At 41.5% G+C, this 24,584-nt stretch overlaps 2 protein-coding genes across 5 annotated transcripts in view; both read left to right on the forward strand.

Moving 5' to 3' along the window:
- LOC149229901 (mitotic checkpoint protein BUB3.1-like) overlaps positions 1-24,584 on the forward strand; it is a 349,473-nt gene that overhangs the window by 158,633 nt on the left and 166,256 nt on the right. The window lies entirely within an intron of this gene.
- On the forward strand, positions 108-10,925 carry LOC149229902 (uncharacterized). The gene is made up of 3 exons (XM_089376880.1): positions 108-151; positions 10,211-10,391; positions 10,513-10,925. The coding sequence occupies exons 1-3, from the start codon at positions 108-110 to the stop codon at positions 10,714-10,716; spliced, it is 429 nt and encodes a 142-aa protein (XP_089233006.1). The 3' UTR covers positions 10,717-10,925.

Consider the following 24,584-nt stretch of genomic DNA (forward strand, 5'->3'; position numbering starts at 1 on the left):
TAATGAATTAGCCACAGACACTACTTCATTGGGATAAGATCTGTTAAGAGGGCTAAGCAATTTAAGCATCAGATTTGTCAATTCACAATATTCTTTTCACAGTGGTAATGGGCCTGGAACTATGGGACATTGAAAGTAATAGGGAGGCTGAGTAAAGAAAAGAGATCAAATGCCTTTATGATCACAACTTTATTTAAAGTTGATAGTCCACATTAAAATCCTTATTTCTTCTTGCATATATAATCTCAAAATTTGAAGATTTTTTTTCTGGGAATCAGTATTTGTGAGGTTTTAGTAAAGTGCCATCTATTGAAAATTCTGTTCCAGGGCCATTTTTATATTTTTCAAAAGCTCAGCATATTTACCAGTGATTTTGTGAAGAGTATAGTGGCTAAATATGTCATTTTCAGTACCATTTGCATGGGTGTTTTTGTTCTGAATTTTTAATTTTAAGAATGTTCTGGTTATCCTTGTGCTTCTCCGTATACATAGAGTTTGAACTTTGTATCTATAATTCACACGACATGGGCATGTGGATATGGGTGTTTGATATCTGACATGTGTTGATTTCTGGTAGCATCAGATGTGCTTGTTGACCACTACCGGTCAACTACCCATGCAGTGCACCCCCTCTTTTCTTGGCAGAAAGGGGTAGCCCCTGAACGACGTGTCCGTGCCAACGTGCAGTCATCAATAGCTTGATCATTTTAATTGTAAACCCAGTCTGCATGTATGAATTGTAAATAATCTTAGCAGATATGAGTCCTTTATGTAAAATTGCTTAGGTGGACCTAACTTTCTAATGATAATCTATGTCCCGGAAGGTTTTTCGTCTCACCGATCTACGATCGGCAGAGTTTTCCTTCAACCTGACCCCAAAGCCGGGATGCATTTTGTTATTAGAATTTTAGGAGAATCCTAGTGTGTTAATCTGCTAGATTATAGTTGTGTCGCAGAAACTGGGTGTTTTATGAGGGTCTATGATAAAGGGGTTTTCCCCTTTAAGATATAAATTGTAAAAGTCATGATGTAATGTGTCTTGAGGGTTGGAAAATGTTTTAAATCCCCTCGTGAGTCCTAAGTCCTAGGTCCTAGGTGATGTTTCCAAAGGCTTAGTTCGATGATCCATTTAATAAAATAATAAAATAATAAAATAATAAAAAATTAATTAATTAAAAAAAATTAAAAAAAATTAAAAAAAATGAAATAAATAAAAGATAATAAAAAATTATAAAATAAAGCAAAAACCCTAAATAATAAAATAATAATATTTTGAGTGAATGCATGCAAAATATTATTTTTAATAATAAGTTAACAATGTCGACGGATGAGATTAAGAGATGTCTTGATCCTCATCGACGGTCGAGATCATTTCGACATGGATCACTCGAACTAGCCGTTGGGATCATTTCCTTTAAATAGGGTGCTAGGGGTCATTTTAGATCATTGGATCTGTGAGTCTGGTACTGAAGAAGCTCTCTTGTAAATCTGTTTCTAGTTAATAAAAGAAGACTTTGGGGTCCAAATCTTGCTGGTGTTACTCTCTGGAAGTGCTGTGAGCTAATTTAGTTTATGCATATTTTATTTTCAGCCATTAATAATAGCTTATTGTAGAGTGTTGTGAGCACAGGTATCTTGTTCACTTGCTAGGGTTTGAGTGTTGTTAGGGTTTCTGAAGTAATGGCAGGTATCTCCATTACTTTTTGAGATCTAGCAGCATTTTTGCCCTCTTTACTGATGGTTGAAGTGAGCTGTGCAGGAAAACTCTTACTGAAGAAGATTGCCGGGCGTTAGGGGAAGTTCTCGGCTGAACCAGCCAACTCCTGCAAGCATTTTTTGCTGAGCCCAGTTGGATTTGATCCTGGGTCTATCATTCAGTTTATTTTTCTAATTTGCATGAGAGATTTTTTGAAGTTCTTCACAGTGAAAACGTGAAGTTTTTTATTCTTTAAATTATTTCTGTGCTTATCGCTGAATCTGGCTGTTAAGGGGCCAAAATCTGTAAATTAATTAAGCTGATCTAGGGTTTCAAATATTTTTGCTTTATGCAATTTTCATTAGGGTTTTGTCTCTTTGCAATAACAGGTACATGTGGTCGGTCTAGAAATTTTTGGGGTTTTCCTCATCGACCTGCACTTCATGAAATTTCAAATTTTTTTGGGCTGTCGATAGCAAGAGCATGTCTCTTTCTCACATAGGCTTGTCTCAAGTTTTTGCGTTGAATAACAAATCTGAATCAGCAGATCCGTTCATCACTTCAGGCAAATCTGCGTGGTTTCAGTCTCTTGCAAGAGATCACGCCACTCTTTGCGAACACTCAGGAAATTTCGCTGTCTGCCGTCTAAAAAGAAATCGTTGCCACGCAGGCCAGTTGATTTTCATCACGTCAACTGCTTCGACCTGTGCATAAAAGGGAAAAGATCTGCCGTCTCTTGCAAAATACACTGCTCTCAAACGACCTTCATCCGCCATCGAGCACCAGGCGCTGGCCTCAAAGCTACCCACGCGTTCTTTCAATCGCCCTTTGGTCACCGAAGGCTGCATTCTTTCAAACAGTAGCACGAAATTTTATCAGGACTGTAGCATTCATCATTATTTTTTGAAAGTCCGTGGCTCAGTGCTGTAGCGTGTAGCATTTCCGATTTGCCCAGCGTTTTCCCTTGGTTGTATGCGAGTTATCTGGAAGGGTCATCCGCAATCTTTAGGACGGTCTTAGACTTTCGATCTCCACTGAAATTACGAGTATCTCTGAGCTTGAAATCCATCTGATATGTGGTATGGTGAGTAGCAGTCGATTCATTTTCATAGCGCAGGTAAGAAAGCATGCCCCTTCTGGCTATCGAAAGCCTTTGTGAGCTTCACTCGTCCACCGTCAATGTGCTGGTAGGGTTACGCAGGCCTTCACGCCAGGTAAATCATTTTCTTATTTGCAGTCATCGCGTTTGGTCAACTGTCATACGAATTCTTTTTTTTTTTGCCCGCGTATTCGTTTTGATTTTAGATTTAGATATTTTTTTTTGTTTTGGTTTAACAATTTAGGATGTATGAAGTTTTATTTTTGTTTAAAATTTAGTTTGGCTTTATTTTAACTTTGTCATTCAAATATAATAAAAAATAAAAATGTTAGTTGTAGTTTTAAAAAATAAAAATGTTAGTTGTAGTTTTATTATAAGTTTTCGTTAGGTTTAAGTTTAGAATTTTTTTAATTAGTTTTCATTTGTAAAAGTTTTGTTTTAGATTAGAATAAAGTTTTATTTTTTTGGGTTTAGTTTTATTTTGGTTCACATACGTTAGCTCATGATTATTTGGTTTTAATTTCTTTAGAAATTTGATTTTAAATGTTTGGTTTTTTTTTTTTTAGATTTAGGTTTATATGTTTGTATAGTTAATTGTTAGGCTTGTTACATTAAAGTTTTAGATTATATTAATTTAGATTTTTTTTTGTGTTAGACTTAGGTTTTCATGTTTTAGTTCAGAATTTTCTTAGGTTTTATTTTATTTAGATTTTAATTAAGTTTTAGATTAAAAAAAAAAAAAATTTCAAAAATTTAAGTTTAGGAATTTAATTTTTGATTTAGTTCATTTTGATAATTAAAAAAAAAAAAATTTTTGAAAAGCATAAAAGCATCGTGGATATTTTTGCCAGTTTCAGTTGTTTTACTCACGGAATTATCATGTTATATCTTTTATGCTGAGATTGAAATTTTCAAGTCTAGATACGAATATGATATCTGGTTAATGATTTATGATTCTCGTGGTGGTTTAAAGCATTCATCTTTTCAAAATTCTCAGTTGCTGGATATCGTTTTGGTCATTCTAAGAGCATTGTGAGTTTAGCTGATATCTTGTGATGACAAATGATTGCTGTTCACGGTTTATATTTCTATATCATCTAACAAGTAATCGTTTTAACAACAATCTCTTAAGGCACTGGTCTGCTAAATTAATCAAATCATTTTAGTGCTTGTTTCTTCGTGTCTCCCAGCCCAACTGGTCGACAGTTGGTCTTTATCACCTCAAAGGGTCTACCCCCCTTAGCCGCGGGAGACAGGCTTAAACCTTGAGATCGGGGATCAGAGTGACAGCCCCCGGTCTGAGCGTTGTCGTGTCAATCTGCGTGACAACAGTGCTCAAGTCTCAAAATTTGCAGGGAGGCTTAGACACATGCATTCTCCAATACCTAGAAATCGTTTTGGGAAATTCCACCTGGAAACAGTTTTATTAAAAGAGTTAATTATTTTTAATGGGACCTTAAGTCTAAACTTAGGAAATTAAAATAGTTAATGGGTATTAATCTAAACTATTGGTGAAACTTCTAGAAGAAGACGAGGATCAAGTCAAAATGATCTAAACCATTGATTAGAAGTTAATCTGGGCCATTGGTTGTCCAATAGAAATATATAAGAAGAGGCTTGAGGGGCACTTGGAGAACACACATCGAGTGAAGATCAGAAGATCGATTTTATGAAGCAAAGCAGTTGCCAGAAAGAATTTCAAGGTGATCTTTGGCAGAGAGGGTCAGAGATATTATCTGGTGAGGAGTCTTTTCCTAGGCTAGAGGGTACAAGGCATAGAGGATAGAACGATGTCCAGAGAGAGGCTAACGCTGACTCATGCAGTGGAAGCGTGGAGCCTAGAGGGAGATCGAATTTCTTGTTGAGGAAATCAAGTTTCAGAAGTCGGGAGCCGGGGTGTGAGACCGGGGGCTGGATATCGAAGTTTCTAGGCAACAAAGGATCCGAAGGAGGAGCAGCGAAGTCCCCAACAGAGGTGATGCAGAGACTGCGTAAGGTTGCCGTAGTTCTGCGCAGGAGTTGACGCAGAAGGGATGCAAAGCCTCTTTCTAGCGAGATCAGGGTCAGATTCTTCCAATGACAGGGTGCGAGCATCTCACTACTTGTTTTGACCGATTTTTCTCTATATAGGATAGCCAGTTGGGCATCTAACGAATTGTACTCAGAATTACTACTGCATAATAATAAAACCATCAGATGCTAAACCAGTTTTCCCGCATTGGGTTTTTTCGGGGATGTTTGTCTAAATATAACTGTGTAGATGTGTGTGTGTTGTATCTCTTTCCTGTTCAACTTCTTGTTTCCGCATTTTATTTAAATGGTGAAGGCTGTAGTGTATTAGTTTTGGTGTTCACTGTAGGAAACAGACTAACATTAAATAATTTTGTTCAATAATTAACAAATAGAAAAAACATAATCAGTTGTTGTAGTAGAAATTTGGGCATCCAAATTTTCACATGGTATCAGAGCTGCAGGTGAAGCAAGAAGAGCAGAGCCAAAAGACGCAACACTGACGGAGAGAGGGAGAACGAAGAGCTGCGTAGGCAGCAAATCGAATCTCCAGAGGGTTTGCGTAGTTCAAGCCAGGAGGGTTAGATTTTCGTGGAAGGGCTCTCTTTGAGTGAGTCGACAAAGAGGTAAGACTTCTAGATTGAAGTTTGGCAGTGTTAGAGGTGTGAAAATTCGAGAATCCCACTTGAATCAACTATTGTAGCAACTGATTAAACTTCTCCTATTTGTTAATTACTGAAACAAATTATTTACTGCTTCCTACAACAAATATCGAAGCTAATACACTGCTGCCTACAACAATTAAATAATATGCCCAAAATAAGAACAAAACAATAGAGAAAGACACACACAAGTGACACAATGTTTTTTAGACAAATTTCCTTGGAAAAACCCAATGCGGGAAAATTGGTGTAGCAGATCTGAGGGTTTTATATTATTAAGCGGTAGTTTCTGAATACAACTCTCGATGCCCTTCTGGCAATCTAGTTACAGATAAATAGACTAGAAAAAAAACTTAGTGAGATTACCTCACTCTACTTGGAAAGTCCCGGCTGATCCGACAGCTGAACCAATTGTCCCCGGCTATCTCTGCGTTGTCCCTGCGTTAGCCTCAAAGGCTCTGCGTTAGCTCTGCGTTGAGTCTCCTTAACCTCCTGAAGCTTTGACGTCAACCCTACCGGCTCAGACGTCAATTCCCCGTCAAATCTCAAACTATTCCTGGAAGACTGCGCTGCCTCTGTGTGATCCCTTCTGGTTCCGCGTCAAGCACTGCGTGGGCCCTTCTGGTCCAGCGTCAACCCCTCCTGGGTCTGCGCTGCTTCCTCCTGGTGTCTCTTTGCCTCTTTAATGCATATCCTTTCTAGAGAAGATACTCCAACCCAACTATCCCTGCCCCTCATTGCAAAAGTTCACTATCGATATTCTCCCAGTAGCTGCTCTACTTCAGAAAATCTAACTTTTGAACTCTCTTTGTGTGTCTTCCAAGTGACCCTCAAGCTTCCTTAAATAAAGTCCTCGTTGACATTCAACGACCCAGATTAGAAGATAATTAATGGCTAAGATCACTTTTGCTTAATCCTCGTCTTCTTCTAGAAGTTACACCCACAATTTATATTAATACCCTTTAATTATTTAATTTTCCTAAGTTTAGACGTAGGGTTCCTTTAAAAATAATTAATTATTTTAATAAAACTATTTATGGGTGGAATTTCCCAAAACGCTTTTTGGGTTCTTTGGAATGCATGTGCCCAAGCCTCCCTGCAAAATTTGAGACTTAGAGCACATCTCATGCTACCAGAAATCAACACCCTCTCTTGGCGAGGAATGTGCTCTAGCAATGCAACCTGCTGAAGCATCGCTCTGTTCTGTAACATCTCCCTTTGCGCTGCTGATGTCTAACATGCTGTCCACCAACCACTACGCAAATGCTGCATCTGTATTGCTGCTAACCTTACCACTGTCAACATTGCATCCATACTGCAACTCCCTCTGAATTTTTGCATTCGTGCTGCTGCTAGGACTGCCACTGCCACCTGCCTCTGCACTGCAAACTGTTGTTGTGACTCTATTAGCAATGGAAAAACATCCCAAATTACTGAATTAACTGTGTTCAGTATGATACTAGGTGATGGTTGGAGCTTGACTACTGCTAGTCTCTGCGCTGAACCTCTGAATCTACTGCGCTGATGCTGACCTCTGCTCTGCGCCATCTGCACTACTGCCAACTATGCTCTGCGCTGTTCAGTTTCTGGTGCTCCTAGCCATTGCAACTGTCTCTCTGACACTCCTCGACACCATCCGACACTAGTCCATCTTGCTACTTCTGATCTGGGCTCCCATAGCAAGGAATTGATTCGAGAGGTGGGCTCCTCAAGGATCCTGCCCATCTGTAGCTCTTTTGAACTACAACTCCAAATTAGCCCACCTCCCCCTGAAGGTATCTCGGCTGTCATGGCGAACTCCTCTTCCTCGATCTTCGTGGATGCAGCCTTTGAATCGTGCTTCTCATCTTTGTCCTTCTTCCTGAGAGGACACTGAGTAGCGTAGTGACCCATCTCACCACACCTGAAGCACTTTATCTTTGAGATGTCCTTCTTCTGCCTTCGCTGCTCTTGATGCCCCTTTTATGCAAGGGCTGTATTATCCGCCTCCTCCTTGGGCTTCGACTCACTTGGGCTCTATTATCAGCCTCCTCCTTGGCAGTGTTGCACGAAGCGCCCCCCCCGGATCGAAGCTCCGAAGCGCGCCCCGTACGGAAGCGCCGTACGAAGCGCGCTTCGTGAAATTTTTAGCGCTTCCTGGAATTTCCGAAGCGCCGGCTCCGAAGCGCGCTTCGTACGGCGCTTCGGGCCGCCGAAGCGTGGCGCTTCGGAGCAGGAAGCGTGCGCTTCACGCACGCTTCCGTACGCTTCGGCGGAAAGGGGCGCGCCCAAGGGAGAAACACACATTTTTTTTAATTTTTTTTTTTAAGTTATGTTCACTCAACCTTAAGGGGGTGGGTTAGGGTGAGGTTAGAGTGAGGTTAAGGTGAGGAATGAAAAGAATAAAGCCCCCATTCATTCCTCATTTTCTCACTTTGAGTTTATGAGAGTTGGAGAAGAGAAGAGAGGAGAGGAGAAGAGAAGAGAGGAAAGGAGAGGAGAAGAGAGGAGAGCTTGGAGGAGTGAAGAAGGAGGAGCTAGGAGAAGGAGGAGGAGCTTGGAGCAAGAGCTTGGAGGGCTTCATCTACAAGAGCTAAAGAGGTAAGTTCAAACCCCAAACTCCCTTGTTTTTTTGAATTTTTTTTTGTATTTTTCTCCTCCCTCTCCTACTCTTTCCCATTGTTTCTACTTGCTCCTTTATTTACAGGTTGCCGTTGTCCACCACCTATATCCATATTCCAAGATGGTGTTCTTTTGGCTTCTATGTATCATTCCACTCTTGGTTTTAATGATGGCAAGGGTGAGGAATAGAAGGGAAGAAACAGAAGAGGACATTGGTGATGGTCCTAATAGTAGTGACCCAATGTATGATGAGGAGGAAGGGTTTGAAGAGGAAGGGGATGAACTTGAAGGGGACATTGAAACACAAGATGGGAAAGCTACATCAACACCCTTGTGGAACTATGTGACCAAACTTGATGGGGGAAAGGGTGGTGGATCTTACAAATTTGTGTGCCCTCATGGTTGTCATGGAGGAAAACCATATTGTGGTTCATATACCCGTCTGAGGAGGCATCTTTGTGGGGTGCTGGACAGTGATGAAAAAAAGGGTTCTGTGGGGGTACAAATTTGCCCAAACTTTTCAACTGAAGAAAGAAGAAAATACATCCAAATAGAGATGGCTGCACAACAAAAAAACAAGAAACAAAAAACTCATTCTGAATCAAGTGCAACCTCTAAATTTGGTAGTTGCTCATCTCCTCATGGTACTTCTGCAAGCTCTGGAGGTAGAAGAACAATAGGGGATTTCCTTAATGTTGCTGGGAGGGATGATGTGGATGGAAAGATAGTCCGTTTTCTTTGTGCTTGCGGTGTACCATTCAATGTGCTTTGCTCTCCCTATTGGCATGAAATGGTAAAGGCCATCAATGAAGCCCCAAAAGGATACAAGGCCCCCAACTATGAGAAAGCTAGAACAGTGTTATTAGAAAGAGAAAAAGCTAAGGTTCAAAGAGCTTTGACACGTTTTACAAATGAGTGGGTAGATTCTGGGGTATCCATTGTATCAGATGGGTGGACAAATATTAGAAACCAACATTTGATAAATGTTCTTGGTGTTTCTTCTAGTGGTGCAGTATTTATTGCATGTCATGACTCCTCCTCCATCACTGCATCTGCACAAAACATTGCAGATCTCCTATTGAAATCAATCAAAGATGTTGGTCCGAATAATGTGGTTCAAGTGATCACAGATAATGCAGCAAATTGTAAGGCAGCAGGAAAAATTATTGAGCGTACTCATCCACACATCTTTTGGTCTGGGTGCCTGGTTCACACATTGAACCTTTTGATGCATGATATTGTGAAACACAAAGAATGTGGGTGGATTGCTGAGGTTTACAGGAGAGGGAAGCAGCTCATTAAATTCATCACAGGGCATACAAGGGTAAACTACTTCTATGGCACTTACTCCAAGTTGCAATTGCTTAAAATTGCAAAGACAAGATTTGCTAGTTATTACCTCACCTTTAGGCGACTAGTGAAGGTGAGACAAGCTTTAACTAATCTGGTGTGTGCTGAAACATGGGATGAAATTAACACTGACATAGATGGTGCTAATGCAGTCAAGGACACTGTTCTTGACAGTTACTTTTGGGGACAGGTTAAATATGTTTTGCAATTCACCAAACCAATTTATTACATGATCAAGTTTGCAGATTCAGATCGACCAGTAATTGGGGAGGTGTATGAGCAAACGGATAGCATGTTGGGGCAGATTAAAGACATTGTTGAGCCTAGAGATATCAACTTGTACAATTATATTCGTGTAGAGGTGCAAAACCGATGGGAAATGCTAAATGTTCCATTGCATGCATTAGCATATGTTTTGACACCTAAATACTATCATCCATCATGGCTTTCAACACCAGCACCTGGGGGGGAAGCAGGAGAAAACCACACCAAGATCAAGAGGTTCACCAAAAATATATGGCTGCATTGAGTAAATTAATCCCTGATGAGGAGGAGGCTGCATTGGTACGGAGACAGGTGAGCAACTATACGCTCAACACTGGTCCATTTGGGAGCATGCATGCAATTAAAGATCGAGAGACTTTTTTTGCTCTTGAGTGGTGGAACATGCATGGAGGGGGTACTCCACTTCTACAGAGTTTGGCATTGCGGGTGCTATCACAGGTGGTAAACACTTCTTCTGCAGAGAGGTGTTGGAGCTCTTATTCTTTCATCCAGTGTTAAAAGGAACAGGTTGAATTTAGACCGGGCAGAGAGCTTGGTTTATGTTCATTACAACTTGCGATTGTTGTCTTATTACTGTGAAGATGCAAAGTCTAATAAAGACTTGTTGATTTGGGACAAGAATCCAGAGGAGCCCAATTTGGAGGATGGAGTGTTGCGACTAGAGCAATTAGAGGATGCTCTTATCCAGGTATGTCCATTGTGGTATGAATTTTCCAATTTTCCCTTATAAAGCATTTCTCTAATTCATGTTTTTAATTTTTTTGTTAACTAGTGTTTTTTTTTTGCATGAATTTTTTGAGCGATTCTAGGATGATGATGACCGTGTTGATATGCCACCACCCCCACCCCCATCTGGTCCCTTGGTTCCTAGGTTCCATGGTTCAACACCAACAGCAGGGGGTTCTTCTTCATCAGTGTCAGTGCCACGACTTCCACAGGCACCATCTTCTTCATTGCCACCACGTGGAGGCCCGCCACCACGTTCTATTCGTGGTGGAAGGAGGAGAGATTAGTAGATATATTCACAATCTACTACTTTTTGTCATAGATTACTCATTAGACTTGTAGACTTGTGAATTTGAATTTTGAACCTTTTTGGCTTGGCGGTGACCAAGTGACATATTTTGTAAACATTATTATTTGAATTTTGGACATGACAAATGTTGACAGTTGCTCACTTGCTAGATAAATCATAATATGCTCTATGTTTTATGTTTTATAATATGCTTAAATGTTTTATGTTTTATAATATGCTTAAAAATTTGATGTATGTTTGTAATAGCTAGAATATAGATGATTGTTGTACATACTAGTAACTACAATGGAATCATGGATGCCATATCTATATTGATTTATGCAAAAATATGCATGTTTTCATGTCTTCTACAATTTATTTGGTATTTGGGATGTTTGTTTTGAGTATAAATGCAAAAAAATATATATATATATATATATATATATATATATATATATATATATATATATAGCAGACGCTTCCGCGGACGCTTCGCTTCCTAGATTTTTGGAAAATGACGCTTCGGCGTCCCCGCTTCCAAAAAACGCTTCCGCTTCGCTCCCGCTTCGTGCAACATTGGGTATGACACCCATATCCACATGCCCCATGTAATGTGAATTATAGGTACAAACTGTAAGTATGCACACACACAACATTCCCCATGTTGCATTTTGGAGGGTCTACATGTTGTGAAAATTTTGATGCCCAAATTTCCACTGCAACCACTAATTATGTTTCCTCTATTTCTTAATCACTGAACAAAATTATTTATTGTTTCCTATAGTAAACCCCGAAACTAATACACTGCAACCTTCACCATTTAAATAAAATGTGAAATAATAAGTTGAAAAGGAAAGAGAAACAACACACGCACATCTACATAGCTATTTTTGGACAAACGTCCCCTGAAAAACCCAATACGGGAAAACCGGTGCAGCAGTTGAGGTTTTTCTATTATGTAGTAGTAATTTTGAGTACAATTTGTTGGATGCCCAACTGGGTATCCTATATAGAGAGAAACTGGACAAAACAAGTAGTGAGATACTCTCACCCTGTCACTGGAAGAATCTGACCCTGATCTCGCTAGAAAGAATCTTTGTGTCCCTTCTGCGTCAGCGTCTGCGCAGAACTGCGTCAACCCTACAAAATCTTTCTATCACCTCCACTGGGGACTATACTGCTCCTCCTTCGGATCCTCTGTTGCCCAGAAACTTCGATTTCTAGCCTTCCGGTCTCACACTCCGACTCCCGACTTCTGAAACTCGATTTCCTTAGCAGGAAATTTGATCTCCCTCTAGGCTCAGTGATGCCACCGCGTCAGCGCTGTGTGGGCCAACGTCAGCCTCTCTCTGGACATCATTCTGTCCTCTCTGCCTTGTACTCTCTGGCCCAGGAAAAGACTCCTCACCAGATACTATCCCTGCCCCTCCCTGCAAAAGATCAGTTCGAAATTCTTTGCCGCAGTTGCTCTGCTTCAGAAAATCAATCTTGGATTTAAGAGATCTGTGGTTTGTACTTTTTGAATCTTTGACCGGAGAATCCACAGTAAGAGCATTTTTACACCAACGTTTCAAATCCCAAATGGGATCCATCATCAGGGTTTGAGAATGATGATAAAAGAAGAGCAGATTGGAAATAATAAATACTCATGAGGGAGACAATTTTAAGGAACAGCACAGGTCGGCTAGAATAATTTTATTTTTATTCTTAAATTTAATTTTTAATTTTTATAAATTATTATTATTTATTAAATGGAAATTTTTATTAAAATTTTTTATTAACTAGGATTAAAACATATAGAATAAGAAGGACTAATACTAAAATCGAAAGACAGAACTAAAATATATTAATATCTATATAAATTAAATTAATATATTGATTCATATTAATAATTATAAATAATAAATATTCATAATTGATCAATATGATAATTAATATATTAATTAATAATTATATAGAAATTATTATATTAAAGAAGGGATAAAAAATAAATTCATATAGGAATACTAAGGAAATATATCAATTTCTATATATAAATTAAATTAATATATGAACCAGATTATATCAATAATTATAAATAATTAATATTTATAATTAATTAATATAATAATTGATATATTAATTAATCATTATGTAGAAATTAATATATTAAAGTATTCTAATGTTAATAATTTTAATTATGAAATAAATAAAAAGTACTGACCAATAATAATAGAAAAAGAGAGGAAGGAAAAAACTAACCTGTTTGAAGGCTTACCTGGGAATGGGTTGACGCTTTTTGATTTCACTGATCAGGGGAAGCCAGCTTCCGCTAATCTCCAAACCGTTGTCTCTGTTCAGATTACAAGGATGCTTCAAAATTTCGAGGGCTTCTCTGATTTTCCGTCTCTGATGCTGCTCTTCCCTTGCGATAATTGATGCGCTTTCCAAGCAGATGTGGTGCTTAGTCTTTGAGGAGTGTTCTGCCAAGGCTGAGGTACGAGATCTTCCATTCCTGATGTCAGCGCCATGTTCCCTGAGTCTTGTCTGGAGGGAGCGACCTGTTTCACCTATGTAGCTTTTTCCACAAGAACAGTCTATTTTATAGACTCCTTTAAGTTGTTGCTTTTCTTTAATCCACTGATTCTGCGCATTTTCTGGGGTCATCTGCGTAGTCTCCAAGGCTTTTACTGCTTGAATCAGCGTTGTTCGACATAGTTGCACAGTTTTTTAAGTTAACAACGTTTGAATCTGCGTGGTAGATCCTGCTCATTGCTTGTGAAGAAGGAGTAACACCTGCGTAGCTAGGGTTTACGTTCTTTAATTTACCACAGCAGTAATCACCACCTTTTCCGATGCTTGTTTCGCCACTGATTTGGATCGAACTTGGCTGACCGCGTAACAAGACTCGACTTATATTGCTTGCGCATTCTTCAGAGTTTTTTATTAAATCTGAAACCAGAAGCGTGTCGATGTTAATATTTCTTGCAACTTTTTTAATGTTATTATCCTTAATGCTTCCATCCAATCGATTATTACTACGCTCAACAACGCAGTTTTCAATGGAATTATCCTTTGCGCTGATGTTTTTTGCAGAGTTATTGGCGGGTTCCAGATTGTTGAAAATCACCTGAGAATTTAAAAGCTTGGTTAGCTTCTTGTGCTGTCTTGCCTGAGCAGTCTGCCCCTCCTTTTCTGCTTTCAGTGCAGTCCTGCCATCTATAATGGCCCATAGATTTTTATCGATGCTGTTGGCAAGTTTAAGGTGGGATGAGAGGGCCAAACGACCAAGATATTCCAGGGAGGCTCTAACTCTTCTGATTTCTGACCTGATTAGAGAGAAGCTAAGATGAAGAAACGCCTTACTGTTGTATTTGTTATGCAATTTATGTTTAACCTGTGCAAATGGAGGAATGAGATTGCTGTCCCGACAGTTTTTGAGAAAATATAGATCTGCAGCTCTTCTTGTTATCCTCACTCTAACACTTTCGAGTGAGAGGATTTCACTCCAAGTATCCCCTCCGTACAGGGATAAGATTTTGGATTTAAGAGATCTGTGGTTTGTACTTTTTGAATCTTTGACCGGAGAATCCACAGTAAGAGCATTTTTACACCAACGTTTCAAATCCCAAATGGGATCCATCATCAGGGTTTGAGAATGATGATAAAAGAAGAGCAGATTGGAAATAATAAATACTCATGAGGGAGACAATTTTAAGGAACAGCACAGGTCGGCTAGAATAATTTTATTTTTATTCTTAAATTTAATTTTTGACCTTCAATAATAGAGTTTAAGCTTCTGTGATCCATATCAAGTTAAGAAAGATTCTTCGGCGAAAATCACATGGAATATCATTTGTCGACGCGTTTCGAACCAACTAGTGTGGTGCTCAAACTATTTATCATGCTAAGCTGGATCTGTTGCTTCAACTTGTCCTGACGATGAACCACACTAGTTGGTTCGAAACGCGTCGACAAATGATATTCCATGTGATTTTCGCCGAAGAATCTTTCTTAACTTTTGACCTTCACTCGATGTGTGTTCTCCAAGTGGCCCTCAAGCCTCTTCTTATATATTTCTGTTGGACAACCAACGTCCCAGATTAACTTCTAATCAATGGATTAGATCATTTTGGTTTGATCCTCGTCTTCTTCTAGAAGTTTCACCCACAATTTAGATTAATACCCATTAATTATTTTAATTCCTTAAGTTTAGACCTAGGGTCGCATTAAAATAATTAATTATTTTAATAAAACTATCTCCGGATGGAATTTCCCAAAACAATTTCTGAGTATTGGAGAATGCATGTGTCTAAGCCTCCCTGCAAATTTTGAGACTTAGAGCATATCTGATGCTACCAGAAATCAACACTCCCTCTTAGCAAGGAATGTGCTCTAGCAATGCAACATGCTGAAGCATCACTCTGTTTTATAACATCTCCTTCTGCGCTGCTGATGTCTAACATCCTGTCCACCAACTACTGCGCAAATGTTGCATCTGTATTGCTGTTGACCCTACCACTATCAACACTGCATCTGTACTGCAACTCCCTCTCAATTTTGCATTTGTGTTACAACTGGCACTGCCACTGCCAATACTGCATCTGCACTGCAACATTCTCCCACTGTTGTTGCTACTGCACCAACAACGAAAAAGCATTGCAAATTACTGAACAAATGTTCTGTATGATGCATCTCGTTGATGGAGTCCGACTGCTGCTAGTCTCTACGCTGACCCTTTGAAGCCTCTACGTTGCTGCTAACTCTGCGCTGTGCTAACTGCATTGCTGCCAACTCTAGCTCTGCACTGCTCAGTCTCCGGCGCTCCTAGCCACTGCCACTGTCACTCTGACACTCCTCTACATCAACTAACCCGGTCCAACCTGCTACTACTGATCTAGGCTCCCATAGCAAGTAATTGATCCGAAAGGTGGGCTCCTCAAGGATCCTGCCCATCTGTAGCTCTTTCGAACTACATCTCTAAATCATCCCACCTCCCTCCTAGAGGTATCTCTGTTGTCATGGCAAACTCCTCCTCCTTTATCTTCGCAGGTGCAGCCTTCGAATCATGCTTCTCATCTTTGTCCTCCTTCTTGAGAGAACATTGTGTTGCGTAGTGACCGAGTTCACCACACCTGAAGCATTTAATCTTCGAGATGTCCTTCTTTCGCCTCTGCTGCCCCTTGGATGCGAGGGTTGCATTTTCTTCCTCCTCTTTGGGCTTCAACCTACTGTTGTTGCTCCCGTCAAGTTTACACTTGACCAAGTCTCTCCTCAGCTCCTCTTGCTTAAGAGTTGCCCACATTTCATCCCAGTTTGGCAAAGTCGCCCTGCCCAAGATGCTCTGGACAAAGACTTGCCACTCCTCAAATACTGAATTTAGGGCTATTCTTACCATCTCGAAACCTTTAGGCGTTGACCCCACAGTGGCCAGCTCATCTCGGGTCTCCTGAAGCTTAGTGAGGAACGGATCAATGTGTTCCCCCTTCTGCATCTACAGAGATCTCATCTTCTTCTCTAAATACATCTTTCGTTGCTCAGAAGATCCTTGATACAGCGTCGACAATGCATCCCACATCTCCTTGGCAATCCCTCTGCCAGAGATGTGACAAACCACATGATCCTTCACTCCGTCTAGGACCATTCTCTTTGTCTTCGCCATCTCTCCCTTGTATTTCTTGAGCGGATCTAGATCTGCGAGCACAGCTACCACGCTGTCGACGTAGGTTTTGAGAAAATGCTCATCCATAAGGCACGACATCCTTGCGTTCCAGATCACATAGTTGGTTGTTCCATCCAACCAGTCCTGATCTCTCAACCCACTGGATGCCATCACTGCCAATCGAAAAAGTTGAATAGCCTCCTCTCTCCTCTACGCAGCACTAAACTGGTCTACACACTCCCTGTTGGAGCTTGTAGATTTGCCCCTCTCCACTGCTGCTCAGCAAATGAGAATTCGGACTCCTTGGCTGGAAGTCCTCTTAGAAAGAATTCCCTCAACCATGTCTCTCTCTTCCCTCTAACATCTTTCTGCCCAGCAACTGCCTACATAAAACTGCGTCTCAGCAGAAACCTCCTCTTCGTTGAAGCTTCTGCACTGCTCCCTCTTGTTGATTTCTGGTAGCATCGGATGTGCTCTAAGTCTCAAAATTTGCAAGGAGTGTTGAGCACGTGCATTCCAAAGAACCCAGAAAGTGTTTTGGCAAATTACAACCAGAAACAATTTTATTAAAATAATTAGTTATTTTTAAAGGGACCCTAAGTCTAAACTTAGGAAAATAAAATGATTAAAGGGTATTAATATAAATTGTTGGTGTAACTTCAAGAAGAAGACGAGGATCAAGCAAAAATGATCTTAGTCATTGATTAGCTTCTAATCTGGGTCATTGAATGTCAACGAGGAGATTATTTAAGGAAGCTTGAGGGTCACTTGGAAGACACGCAAAGAGAGTTTAGAAGTTCGATTTTATGAAGCAGAGCAGCTACTAGGATAATATCGATAGTGAGCTTCTGCAGTGAGGGGCAAAGATAGCTGGGTTGGAGTATCTTCTCCAAAGCCCAGGATACACAACAGAGAGGCACAGAGACACCACAAGGAGGCAACGCAAACCTAGAAGGGGTTGACGCTGAGCCAGAAGGGCCCACGCAGTGATTGACGTCGAGCCAGAAGGGCTCACGCAAAAGCAGCGGAGTCTTCCAACAGAAGTCTGAGATTTGTCAGGGAGTTGACGTCTGAGCCGGGAGGGTTGACGTCAGAGCTCCAAGTGGCAAGTAGAATCAGCGCAGCGCTAACGCAGGGCCAGCGTAGAGATAGTCAGGGATAGTTGGTTCAGCTGTCGAGTCAGTCGTGACTTGCCGGGTAGAGTGAGGCAGTCTCACCAAGTTTTTCTGCTAGTTTATTTCTTTGTAACTAGATTGCCAAAAGGGCATCCAGAGTTGTATTCAGAAACTACTACTTAATAATATAAAACCCTCAGATCTGTTGCACCGGTTTTCCCAGATTGGGTTTTTCCTGGGACATTTGTCCGAAAAATACTATCACTTGTGTGTATCTTTCTCTATTGTTATGTTCTTATTTTGGGCATATTATTTAGTTAGTGTATGTTGCAGTGTATTAGCTTCGATGTTTGTTGTAGGAAGCAGTAAATAATTTGTTTCAATAATTAACAAATTGGAGAAGTTTAATCAGTTGCTGCAGTAGTTGATTCAAGTAGGATTCTTGAATTTTCACATGGTATCAGAGCCAGTGCAAGTGAAGCGAGAAGAACAGTGCCAGAAAACCTAGCACTGAGAAGATGAGGGAGATCGAAAAAGTTGCAGGAGGCAACAGTTCGAAACCCCAGAGGGTTTGTGGAGTCCCAATCGGAGGGCTAATTTTTTGAGACAGTCTCTCTCTGAGTGAGTCAACATAGAGAAGGGCTACCAGATTGAAAACTTGTCGTGGCAGAGGGAGCAACGTTGAAGCCTCAACGCGAGGAGGAGCTAGTGGGACGCAGTTTTTCTGCAGGTCGTTTTGCTAGGTAGAAAGATGTCAGAAGAGAAGAGAAGCACAGTGAGGGAATTTTTCCTCAATAAAACTTCTCGCCAAGAAATTCGTTTTCTCATTGGCTGAGCAGCAGTAGTGAGAAGCAAAGAGGCTATTTTTGACATTTTCAGTGGTAGAGATGGCAACCAGTGGCTTGAGAGATCGAGACAGGTTGGATGGGGCATTCAACTACATCATCTGGAAAGCGAGAATGTCATTCCTTCTAGATAAGCATGCTCTCAAGACATATGTCGATAGCGTGGTGGCTATGCCTGCATATGCAGATCCGTTGAAGAAGTACAAGGCATAAATGGCGAAGGCAAAGAGAATGATCCTCGACCGAGTGAACGATCATGTTGTTTGTCACATCGCTAGCAAAGGGACTGCTAAGGAGATGTGGGATGCGTTGTTTACGATGTGTCAAGGATCTTCCGAGCAGCGGAAGATGTACCTTGACCAAAAACTGAGATCTCCTCAGATACAGAAGGGGGAGCGTGTGGATCCATTCCTCACGAAGCTTCAAGAGACCCGTGATGAGTTATCTGCTATGGGGTCTACACCTCAAGACTCAGAGTTGGTTAGACTGGCCCTCAATTCTGTCTTAGATGAGTAGCAAGTCTTTGTCCAGAGTATCCTAGCCAAGGTGACTACCGAATTGGGATGAGATGTGGGCAATGTTGATTTGGGGTAGCATCGGATGTGGTCTAGGCTCAAATTTTGCAGGGAGGCTTGGGCACAGTTATTTCAAAGAACCCAGAAAGCGTTTTGGGATATTCCACCCAGAAGTGATTTTATTAAAATAACTAATATTTTTAATGGGGTTTCTAAGTCTAAACTTAGGAAATTAAAATATTAATGGGTATTAATCTAATCAGGGGTGAAACTTCTAGAAAAAACCATGGATCAAGCCAAAAAGATCTAAGCCTTTGATTATGTTTTAATCTAGGTCGTTGGTTGTCCAACAAGAAGATATAAGAAGGGGCTTGAGGGTCATTTGGAAAACACATAGAGATTGAGAAAATCGATTTTCTAAAGTGAAAAGTTCGAAGGAGGAAACTCAATTGAGGAGATCTTGTAGCAGAGGAGCTGTGAGAATCCGAGAAAAGGAATTTCCAGAGAGTACGAGATAGAGGGGGAACAGAAAGATGTCCAGAGGAAGGTTGACGCTGGCCCATGCAGTTCTAACGCAGAGGTAGCGCAGTCCTTGAGGGGAAATCGAGTTCCTATTGAGGGAAGTCGAAGTTCAGTTGTCGAAAGCCAGGGTGTGAGTCTAGGAAGCAGAAAGTCGATTTCTCACCCAGTAGAGGATCCAGAGGAGAGGCAACGTAATACCCAGGAGGGGTGACGCAGTTCTGCGCAAAGGGTGACGCAGAGCCTCCAAAGCAGTAGGATTAGTCACTGATTCTCCAATGATAGGGTGAGATCATTTCACAAATCTTTTGTTGAGTGTTCTCTCTGTATCTGATTGCTAGTTAAGCATCCTAGAATTGTACTCATAATTTCTCCTGCACAATAATAAAACCATGAGAGTTGTTGCACCGATTTTCCCACATTGGGTTTTTCCAGGGACTATTTGTCCAAAAATAACTCTGTCTTATGTGTTTTTCTTTCTTGCTCAGTATTTTGTTTCTGCATATATGTTAATTAAGTGAAGGTTGCAAATGTATTTGCTTCGATATTTACCGTAGAATACAGTAAATAACTTGCATGAATTAACAAGTAGGAGAAGTAACATCAGTTTGCTGTAGTAGGGATTCCGGCTTAGGAATTTTCACAGGCAACTCTCAAACAAGAGGAGCTGAGGAGAGACTTAGTCAAATGTAAGCTTGACAGTGTTTAAGTTTCTAAGTTTACTTAGTTATAAACCCTCCATGCACTTTATCTGATTTATTCCTACCTACTTGTTATTTTCCTTAACAAGTTATTTACAATGTAAATACTGAAAATAAACACTAGTGCATGCTCAACATGTTACAGATCAACAACTAAAAGAAACAGAAACAAACACACCATTTGACACCATTATTTTTGGACTAATGTCCCCGTAAAAACCCAAGTGGGAAAAACAATGCAACTATCTAAGGGTTTTCTTATTAAGCAATATCAAAGTACAATCTGAGTGCTGAATCTGGCCTACCCAACAGAGAATTTCCTTGGCAGTAATACTCTCAGTTTCTGACAAATCTCCTCGCTGAAACCCTGGATAATCCTTCCGGCAGCTACTCAGCACCAATCTGCCCCAGAAACCCTAGCGTCAGCCTCTCTCTGGACTGTGTCAGCCCCTCTCTGCCTCACGTTGGCCCTGCGTCAACCCAGATGGGTCTGCGTCAGCCCTGGGAGGCCCTGCGTCAGCCCTCTGGCCCTCTGCGTCAACAACGCTGGCCTCTCTGAGGCTCTGCGCAGCTCCCGGCTGCCTCTACGTGGCCCTGCGTGAGCCTTGGCTAGCTCTGCGTCACTCTCCTTGGCTACTGCACTGCTCTCTCGGCACTATCTCTGCCTCTCTGTCTCTCTGTACTCAAATGCCCCTCAGTTGCATCTCTCAATCACTAATTCTATCTCTCTTAGCAAACCCCGCTCTAGAGAATAGAATGACTGATCACTCTGGTGTCTTCTCCAAGTGACCCTCAAGCCTCCTCTTATACTTTTCCTGTTGACATATCAACAGTCGAGATTAAGTCCCTAATCAACGGCTAAGATTAGATCTAGCTTGATCGATGTCTTTTGGATCATTCTAACACAGTTTCATATTATTACACAATAATATTTTATTTTCCCCTAGACTTTGGGACTCCATTAAAAATATTAATTATTTTAATATCTCCTAAACTGTTTAAATTTTGCCCAAACCCTTTTTGGGTATTGGAGATCTCATGTGCCCCAAACTCTCCACCAAATTTCGTGGCTAGAGCACATCCAATGCTACCCCAAATCAACACTCCCTCTTAGCGAGGACTGTGCTCTAGCAATACTCCTCACTGAGTATTACTCTGATCATCCGGCATCAGTACCTGTGCCGATGCTAGGCCTTCCTGCCCAACATCCTCTGCACTGCTGCATCCTGTACTGCTACCCATGGTTCTACCACTGCCACTGCTGCATCTATACTACAGCTCCCTCTGCATCCATGTTGTTGCTGGTCCTTTCTCCCAGCACTGCATCTACACTACACCTCCTCTCATCATGCTACATCGTCTTGCCCACTACTGCATTGCAACTCAGTTATTGAGAAGTAAATGATCTCCCAATTTGACCTCCCTGTTGGGCTAGAGACACCCGCTGATGTTGAAGCTCCCTCTCTGACCTCTGCGTCGCTGCAATAACTCCCTGCATCTCGCACCGTTGCACACCTCTCTGTGCCATCATGCATTGTTGCAACACTCATGTGCCTCTCGCACTGCTGCAACCTGCTAGCCTCGCGCTGTCCTAGGACTCCTGCACTGTAGCTCTCTCTGCTGCTCCATCCGCATCCGTCTCTACCCACTCAGCCAGTGCTGCTACTCCTCGTCGGGGCTACCATAGCAAGGTCTAATCCACAAGGCTGGGTACCTCGAGGATCCTGCCCTTCATCGTCTATAGTTCGCCTGAATGAGCTAGATGTCTCCCCACTTCTGCTCAAGTGGTGCGTGTGCACTCATGGCACAACCATCATCTGTCAAAACTTCCTTCTCTGCTCGTGCTGGCGCTGCCTTATTCTCGTAAGACTCTTCCTTACTCTTCTTCCTTGGACACTGGGTCACATAATGACCCAGCTCCTCACAGTGGAAGCACTTGATCTTGGAGAGATCTTTCTTCTTCCGCTTCTCTTGCTTTCCTCAGATGCTAGGGCCACATCTTCCTCTTCCTGCTTGACTTTGATCCCCTTGCTGCTGCTACCCGTCTTCGAATGTCGTTCGATCTCTTCCTGGCTAAGAGCTGCCCACATCTCGTCCCAAGGTGGGAGAGTCCCTATGCCTAGTATACTCTAGACAAACACCTCCTAGTCTTCTGAGACAGCATTCAAGGTTGTCCTCACCATCAGCTCCTGATCCAGTGTCGCCTCTATAGCAGTCAACTGATCTCGGATCTCATTCAGTCCTCCGAGGAAGGTGTCAATCGTTTCTCCCTTCTTCATCTGGTACGACCTCAACTGGTTCTCAAGTAGCATTCTTCTCTGCACAGAAGTATGCTAGTACAGCTTCTTGAGAGTTTCCCACATCTCAAATGTCGTTTCCTTCTCGGCTATGTGTGGTACTACATGATCCTTGACCCCGTCAAGGATAATGCTCTTGGCCCTCACCATCGCCTCCTCATACTTGTCATTATCATTGGGCTCGACTGGGATAGCTATTACCTTCAAGGCGAAGTTCTTGACATGATTCCTGTCAAGTACAGATAAGATTTTGGCCTTCCAGACTGTGAAGTTCGATGCTTCGTCCAGTCTATCTTGGTCTCTTACTCTGTGTAGTGCCATGATGCTCCTCTACTTCCCTCTTGGAAGTTCTTTGTTCGACTCCTCTGAGTCTCTACTTCTCGTATGGAAGTTCTCTTCTAGACTCCCTCTGAGTCCTGATTTCCCTCCTGGAAATCCTTCTGCCGTTGTCGAGATGCCCCCTACTATGATCGTCTTGTGTAACTGCACTACTGATCTGGGTTCCTCGGCTGGAAACCCTCGGTAGCAACTCCTCTGGCCTTGCTCTGTCAGGTATTGTTCTGACTATAGTAACTCACCAGCTCCATTGTGCAATATTCCCACAGCCTTCTAAACCCCAGCAACCTGAAGGTGAGAGCTCCTAGGCTCTGGGTAATCCCGACACCAACAACCTGGCCTCCTCAGCCAACTGCGTTGAAGCCCAAGGAGCAATGTTGCACGAAGCGGGAGCGAAGCGGAAGCGTTTTTTGGAAGCGGGGACGCCGAAGCGTCATTTTCCAAAAATCTAGGAAGCGAAGCGTCCGCGGAAGCGTCTGCTATATATATATATTTTTTATATTTTTTTGCATTTATACTCAAAACAAACATCCCAAATACCAAATTAATTGTAGAAGACATGAAAACATGCATATTTTTGCATAAATCAAGATAGATATGGCATCCATGATTCCATTGTAGTTACTAGTATGTACCAATGTTTTACAACTCCGACTCCGACTCCGACTCGGCCAAGGATCGACTCCGACTCCGACTCCGACTCGGTAATGACTCGGCCGGCTCGATTTCAATGACTCGGTCGTTGTAAAAAATACATTAAATATTTATTTTTTTTATAAAAAAACATAATTTTAAATATTTTAAACATAATTTTAAAGATTTTCATTCATGTTTCCAAACACACAGCATTATAATATAGATGGAAGACAACATATGATCAAAGTAGGCTCATGAACCAATCCATTATATCAAAATGGTACCCAATGGCAATACATAGTCAACTGTCATACATGATCAAAGACTCAAAACAAAATACAAATAACCAAGGAGGCTAGAAATGGCCTCTACAACAAAAGTAAACTGTGATGCTGACCAGACTCCAATACTAGTACTACTGGCTAGTAGCTACTGCCAGAGGAGCCAAGATCATCTCGACCAATCTCTGGATCAGACTCATCATCATCATCAGAGTCAGACAAGGGGCCCCATGCCTCCTCCTCATCATCATCGTCTCCAACTGCAACTGTAGAAGTGGTGCCAGTACCACTAGCAGGCTGTGCAGCAGATGCAAGCTGAGATAGAGTAGATATGCGGCTGCGCTTCTGTCGTGGCTGAGCAGAGGAAGCACCTACAACTGGAGTCCTACTCCTCGGAGTCCTTGCTGGCTGTGAGACTGAGGCTGGTGGATCGGGATCTGCATTCAACTGAACAGGCTGAAGTGGATGTTCCAGTTCAAGTTCATCAAGATCCTCATCAGGATCAAACTCTGGTGCACGACTCTCCACTACCCAATCTGATGTTGGATCAATGTCTTCCAACACAATGGGATCTGAATCAGGTCTTTTGTTCAGCAATTGGTTCCGTCTGAGCCGAAGGTTGTATTGGACAAAAACTAGATCATTCAACCGTTTTTGCTCCAAACAGTTTCTCTTCTTTGTGTGAATCCTCTCAAAGACAGACCAATTGCGCTCACACCTAGATGCACTGCAAGTTTGACTCAAAATACGAATTGCAAACTTTTGCAATTGAGGGCACTGGCCACCAAAGGCCTCCCACCATTGTGCTGCAAAAAACATAGGAGTGTAATGAATTATGAGTTAGATGAAGGCTGAAGCTCAACAAAATTACAAATTATATCTAACTTTCAAATTATAAATGATTTAACAAACTTTAGTCTTTAATAAAAAAAGTAAAACTGTAAAACCATTAAGAAATTGAAAATTGAAATTTTTGTTTA

The sequence above is a fragment of the Pinus tabuliformis genome, chromosome J, assembly GCF_031772625.1.
Source record: "Pinus tabuliformis cultivar Carrire ecotype Pingquan chromosome J, CPIR1, whole genome shotgun sequence".
NCBI lineage: Eukaryota > Viridiplantae > Streptophyta > Pinopsida > Pinales > Pinaceae > Pinus > Pinus tabuliformis.

Excerpts from the sequence above, each read along its gene's own strand:
- LOC149229902 (XM_089376880.1), top strand. The coding sequence starts at position 108 with ATGGGCCTGGAACTATGGGACATTGAAAGTAATAGGGAGGCTGA. Across the intron at positions 152-10,210 it reads GAAAGTAATAGGGAGGCTGA|GTTGAATTTAGACCGGGCAG; the intron begins GTAAAGAAAAGA and ends TAAAAGGAACAG. Across the intron at positions 10,392-10,512 it reads TAGAGGATGCTCTTATCCAG|GATGATGATGACCGTGTTGA; the intron begins GTATGTCCATTG and ends GAGCGATTCTAG.